At 50.8% G+C, this 6799-nt stretch overlaps 1 protein-coding gene across 1 annotated transcript in view; it reads right to left on the reverse strand.

The window, feature by feature from the left end:
• Window positions 1–6799, reverse strand: part of CACNA1A (calcium voltage-gated channel subunit alpha1 A) — a gene marked incomplete at its 3' end in the record, with an annotated part of 209672 nt that overhangs the window by 68250 nt on the left and 134623 nt on the right. The window contains 3 exon segments of the mRNA XM_023763966.1: window positions 6228–6655; window positions 6657–6686; window positions 6688–6778. Of these exon segments, the coding sequence (XP_023619734.1) occupies window positions 6228–6655; window positions 6657–6686; window positions 6688–6778 (549 nt within the window).

Here is a 6799-nt window from a genome sequence, read left to right on the forward strand (position 1 = left end):
CATATATATAGTGGCCCGGTGCATGAATTCGTGCACATTGGAAGGAAATTAATTAGGAGAAATATTTTAATACCGCTATTTGCCCTTTCTCTATCAAATAAGTGTCAACCAAAATCATGATCGACAATGACAGATTGAAACACATGCACGTGATTGGCACCAGCGAGAGCTTTATATGTATTGCGCATGCGTAAGTCAACTTAGCCTTTTATAGATATAGAACAAACTTGCTTAATTAGACCTGCTTTCTGATGTAGCTAAACTTTTCCCAGCCCAGTGAAGCACCCCAACTTCTCTTTCAGGTAATTGTCAGCAACACAGCAGTAAATATCAACATGAAAAGATTATTATTGTAGGTCACGCAGGGAGAACAAAGGGTGAAATATTTAACTGCAGCAGTGTTTGACTATATTCTGCGCAGTGAGAAAACCAGAAGTCATTTTCAAGGCCCACCATTTCTTACTTCTTTTCAGTCAGGTCAAGTTCCTAAGGTTTCTAAATCTCCGTTTTCCGGCCAATGAAAAGAAAATAGGATTCTACCTACTCCCAGACTTCTGTGAGGATCAAATGAGATGAGGCACAGGAAAATGCTTCACAGACATTTGGTTGCAGTGTAAAATGTTTGCACCTGGCTATAAAGCAAGTTGTGTTCCTGGGCTGAAGAAAGTGCAAGGAGGCTAGTTGCTAGGGAGAGGAAGCCGGGCGTTGCTACGTGACGTCATTACCTGGATGGACACTTAGCATATTAGCCTTTTATATATAGAGATTATATATATATAGATATGTTAAAATAGATATCCCTATGAAAAAGCAGGCTGAGCTAAGGTATCCTTTCAAAGAGAAGCTTTGGCCACTACCCAGTGAAGCTGTCTAAATAACACAGCAGGTAGAGGGACAGCCTCATGCACGGGACCATGAGCCCCGTTCGGATGGAAAGGGGACTGGCAGGCCTTGCTGTCTTGTTCTTGCTGCCTCTGCTGGCTCTGTGTGTCGTGGAGTTTTAACAAGCTCAGCTGGCAGCGGCCTAGTATCAGTCTCCAAGAGCCTTCATTTCTGAATGTCTCCAAGGAGAACCTAAAAGGGGCAGAAAACTCGGAAGTCAGGCCCCTTCCCCGTCCCCTCCTGGGGATTAGCCATCATCTGCCCTGAATAGGCAGCTGGTTGCATAATGCCTGTCCTGCACGGCGTCCCTTTGCCAGCAAATCGCTGCAGCCTCCCTCCGCCGAGGGCTGTGGACGCCGTGCCCGGGGCATGCTCAGGCCCCAGACCCAGAGGATGGCCCTGCTTCCTTGTGCCCCACTCTCCTAAGGACCTGTGTGCATTAACTTATTTAATCCTCACAACAACCACCACTGGAGGAGGTATCAGGATCAGGCCCATTTAGAGATGAGGAAACTGAGGCCTAGAGAGGCAACGGTATTTGCCCAGTGTCATCCAGCTGGGAAAGGGCTGAGCTGGACTCTACTCCTAGAGATTTTAAGGTACAGTGCTACTCAGTGAAGAAAATGGGGGCACCAGATAACTTGGGGTGCATGGAATGGGGCTGCTGAAGGGAATGGCTAAGCCCAGCGGGGGTGCTGTAAGAATCAGGGTACTTCCCCATGCAGGACAAGCTGTGAGGCTCACAAGTCCAGCATCTCACTTCTTGCTCCTTTTGGGCAGTGGGATATCACAGTGATGAGAGCAGGTGGAACTAAGAGGCAAAGAGCTGAGATGTTAATTCGGGGTGGGGTGGGGTGAGGGCGCAGGTCTTGGCAGAGCCCCCTGTGCTCAGTCAGATCTAGCAGAATCTCCCCACTACTGGGGCGGGGGGTAGGGGGGACGCTCTGTGATCCAGGTTTTTACTGGAGTCAGGGTAAGCTCCATCCTCACTTTGGTCACCTGGTGCCACTGGGCTCGGCTGCCCGGTGTGGGGGACCTGCGGCCGGAAACTATTGAATGTTGTGAAGTAGGATGTGCTTCCACACACTTTCACTGGGGTGAGCCAGTGAGAGCTTCAGGGGAGGGGGGGCATTTAAAGCTGGGGAAACTGGAGAGGAAGTGAAGTAGAAATGGGGGGGGGGAAGCAGAGGGAACAGAAAGAATACAATCATATATAGGATCAGTAATCTGGAGAATGAAAAACACAGTGTCTGGGAAAAGGCCCAAGAAACGAGAGGAAAAATGCAGGAGGCAGACCTCTTAGGTAGGGCCACAGCCTTCGCTGGAATATAGAACCCAAACATCTTCTTACTGTATTCTATTCTTGAATAAAGTTTTAACTTCGTCATTCTTATTTTTCTTAAAGCAGATGAATGGCTCAGCCTCTCTCAAAGTGCCTGGATCTTCATACCGTTTTATTTCCAACGAGCATTAGAACCGTTTTAAGGCCGAATGAGGAACGCCTCTTGTGGCCAGGGCGTTGGACACCTCTGCTGATAAGGCAGCGAGCAGCCCTCCTGGTTTAGGAGATGAGCCGGCCAGCTGAGCATTGGTGTGTGGGAGTGAGGAGGGGATGGGGCTGGCGGTGGAATTCAAGGAGCCCGGGCTGTCATACTTCCCCTGCTGGCTGGTTGCCCTTAGGGAAGCCTCCTTTTCTCTCTCGGCCTCAGCTTCCCCATCTGTACAGAGTCTGAGTGAACAATCTAAAGACTACGGATCTAAAGTGTTTTTGTTTGTTAATCATTACCCGAGGATATTTTTCCAATCATTTTTTTTTTAAGAGAGAGTGGAAAGGAGGGGGAGAGACGGAGAGAGAGAAACATCTGTATAAGAGAGACACATGGATTGGTTGCCTCCCACACGAGCCTGGACTGGGACAGGGGACAGCCTGAAACTGAGGTTATGTGCCCTTGACCGGAATCGAACCCAAGACCCTTCGGTCCATGGCCTGACTGAGCCAAACCAGCTAGGGCTAAAGTTGTTTTTTAATGTCTGTGAGTCTTAAAAATAATAGTAATAGCTAAAACTTATTGAGTATTTGCTACTACTAATAAAAATAGTTAACATCTAGCCCTGGCCAGTGTTGCTCAGTGGTTGGAGTGCCGGCCGGAGCACCAAAGGTTTGATTCCCAGTCAAGGTTGTGAGCCTGGGTTGCAGGTCCAGTCTCCGGCCCCATCAGGGTGAGTGTAGCAGGCAACCAATTGATGTGTCTCTCTCATGCGTTGATGCTTCTTTCTCTCTCTCTCTCTCTCTCCCCCTTTTCTCCTTCCCTTCCTCCCTCTCTCCTTGCTTTTTTTTTTTTTTTAATATATTTTATTGATTTTTTACAGAGAGGAAGGGAGAGAGATAGAGAGCCAGAAACATCGATGAGAGAGAAACATCGATCAGCTGCCTCCTGCACATCTCCTACTGGGGATGTGCCCGCAACCCAGGTACATGCCCTTGACCGGAACCGAACCTGGGACCCCTCAGTCCGCAAGCCGACGCTCCATCCACTGAGCCAAACCGGTTTCGGCTCTCCTTGCTTTTTTCCCTCCCTCTCTCTCTTCTACTCTTTCTGAAAATCAATGGAAAAAATATCCTTGGGTAAGGATTAACAACAACAAAGTTAACATCTACTGAGTGCTTAAATATTCATACTAATAATAGTTAACATTTACTGGACACTTATTATAAGCCAGGCAGTATTTAAAGCATTTTACATGAACTAACTAACTCATTTGAACCTTATGCCTAGGAGGTAGGTACTGTACTTATCCCCCTTTGCAGATGGGGAAATAGAGACCCAGAGAGGGGGGGTGACATACTGCACGTCACTCAGCCAGGAAGTGACCTCCGGCTCCTGAGTCCTGGCCCTTTCTGCCATCAGGCTGTGCGGCCATTCTGTCCCTGCCATTCCGCCTCCTTCAAGAATGGGAGCAGGTATAATACTGAGGATATTTACAGCAATATTGGTAGCAATAATAATAACAGAAACAGCGATGCATTGGTCCTTAATGATGCAGTCCTGTGCTAAATACTTTATTCTGCCTAAAATTACATTGCCCCGAGAGGACTCAAGGCCCTGCTGACCCACCCACCACTGTCCCTTCAAATTCGTTGTCTCTCCTCACCCTCCAAATGGCAAACTGGCCTCCTTCTGGTCCTCTGGTTTGGGACACTTTCCTTCCTTCTCCTGCATGCCCGTTCCCTGCAGTTACCCGACTGAACCCACGGCCCCAGCTTAGGCTACAGTTGGCACTTAGTAAACACTGAACAAAGAATGAATGACCGCATAAGAGAAAGCCCTACATTGAGCAGGAATGACTTGGAACAATGATCTCAGGGGGCTGTGGTGGAGATAGGTGGAGACCTAATGATATACTGATGGGGGGTGGGCTGTGGACGTTTAGGAAGTGGGAAGCAGGTACATTAATATCTTATGATGTGCAGGGCAGTCCCACCTGGGGAAGAACTAGGCCGCCTCCTTCACGACGTTCATATGTCCCTCACACAGTGAAACTGCTTGCAGTGACTGGTGCCTTTAGTTTTAGCCTGACTGTGTTTCTATAGAGCATAACGTATTTCTGCATGTTTTATACGTCGCATTTTCCCTGAATGCAGCTACTGGGCACATTAGGGAAGGCTAGACTCGGAGGAGCTTCACTCTGAGCTGCCAATCGTAGCAGACACTGGCCCGGAGGCCCTCAGTGGAACATCCCACACCGATGGCAGCGCCCTGTGTTGTGTAAGTTGTCCGCACAACCCAGTCAAGCCGGCATTTGTGCCTGTAACATTCCTGGTGACTTGGCACATAGTTGCCTGCCTCAGAGTCACGTCACTCTGTCCCCTAGACCAGCGGTCGCCAACCAGTGGGCCGCGGACACTGGTGGTCCGCGAGGTCCTAAAGGTTGGCAACCGCTGCTCTAAACCAGTGATGGCGAACCTATGACACGCGTGTCAGAGGTGACAGGCGAACTCATTTTTTGGGTTGATTTTTCTTTGTTAAATGGCATTTAAATATATAAAATAAATATCAAAAATATAAGTCTTTGTTTTACTATGGTTGCAAATATCAAAAAATTTCTAGCCCTAACCGGTTTGGCTCAGTGGATAGAGTGTCGGCCTGCGGACTGAAGGGTCCCAGCTTCGATTCCGGTCAAGGGCATGTACCTTGGTTGCGGGCACAACCCCAGTGGGGAGTGTGCAGGAGGCAGCTGATCGATGTTTCTCTCTTATCGATGTTTCTAATTCTCTATCCCTTTCCCTTCCTCTCTGTAAAAAATCAATAAAATATATATATTAAAAAAAATCAATATGATGGCCTTGACTGGTTTGGCTCAGTGGATAGAGCGTCGGCCTGCGAACTAAAAAGTCCCAGGTTCGATTCCAGTCAAGGGCATGTACGTTGGTTGTGGGCACATCCCCAGTGGCGGGTGTGCAGGAGGCAGCTGATCGATGTTTCTCTCTCATCGATGTTTCTGACTCTCTGTCCCACTCCCTTCCTCTCTGTAAAAAATCAATAAAATATATTTAAAAAAATCAATATGACGCTATAATAGTGATATCAAAGAAGACTTACAGGACATTAATTAATAAGAGAACAATGTCTGTTTCACCATGTACGCTGTTGGGCTGCCAGGTGTAGAATCCCTATAGACCTTCTAAGGAGCGTTACAAACACTGTCATGAAAAAGAGGCTGCTGTTTCTGACTGGGTCAAGTGCTGGCCTGGGAGATGCTTTCAAAAGCCTTGAGCCCTGCCCCCCTTCAGTGATGAGGGCCCAGAGTGGCTTTTCAAATCCCCCCAGGAACAGCGCCAGGTAAAAAGACGGCTGGCTCAGTAACAGCTACCATGGACCAGGCACGGCATCAGCTGCACGTTCCGCCCTGTGCATGTATCACCTCATTTAATTCCAGCAATGACCCACTGTGCCACTGCAGGTCTCACTGTGCCATTTCACAGACTGAGAAAACTGAGGCCCAGACCTGCGAAGTCACTTATCCAAGGTCACACAGCAAGCACAAGGAAGAGCCCTGCAGCTCAGGGAGAGTTTTTGTGGTTTCCTTGAGATGCATGAGGGCATGAGGATCTGCCTGCAGCCTCTGGCATGAGATGGCCTGGGCTCAAGGGCACTTATTAGATGTGTGACCTTGGGCAAGTCGCTCCACCTGTTTCCCCCTCTGTGAATTGGGGTGATGGCAACGGGATCGAGCTCAGGGGATGGCTGAGAAGACTGAGTTGCTCAGAGGAGTGCCAGGCACAGAGCAGACTGTTATTATTACTGCTGTTGTCACTGACCATTTCTCAGGTGGCTTCTACTTACTTCCTCCTCCGGTGCCTGCGCTCCTTGTCCTCCCTCCGCGTGTCCATGTCATACGTGGCTGGAGGGCCATGCCGGTGCCGCCGCCGCCGCTCGCCGCCATCAGGAGCCTCGCCCTCGCCCTCGCCGCCCCGGGCGGGCCGGCTGCCCTCCCGGTGCCGGGATCTCCGCTCAGCTTTGTCCTCTGGGGCCTCCTCGCCGGGCCTGCGATGGGCCCGGTGCCTGCGGGGCTCCCCGTCAGCTCCGGTGCGTGGGGACCCGCTGCGGCTCTCTCGGCTGGCCCCCGGCCGGTGCGTGTGCCTCCGGTGGGGGTCCCCGGCCTTGGGCCGCTCAGCCTCACCCTCCCAGAACCCCGGTGGCTCCAGGCCGCCCTCCCGGGTGTGGGGGTCCGACTCTCTGCCATAAGGACCCTCCCGGCTCAGCTCGGCCTCCTTGGCTGCCAGCCCAGGGCCGCCGGGCGTCCCAGGCCCATGGAGCCGCTGGGGTCCCGGGGCCGGTCATGGTAGCGCGCCTGTTCCCGAAGGAAGTCCTCGGCCCACTGCTGGCCCAGGGCGCTGGTCAACCGTGGGCTCGGG

This window comes from Myotis lucifugus, unplaced genomic scaffold (assembly GCF_000147115.1).
Source record: "Myotis lucifugus unplaced genomic scaffold, Myoluc2.0 scaffold_310, whole genome shotgun sequence".
NCBI classification, from domain to species: Eukaryota; Metazoa; Chordata; class Mammalia; order Chiroptera; family Vespertilionidae; genus Myotis; species Myotis lucifugus.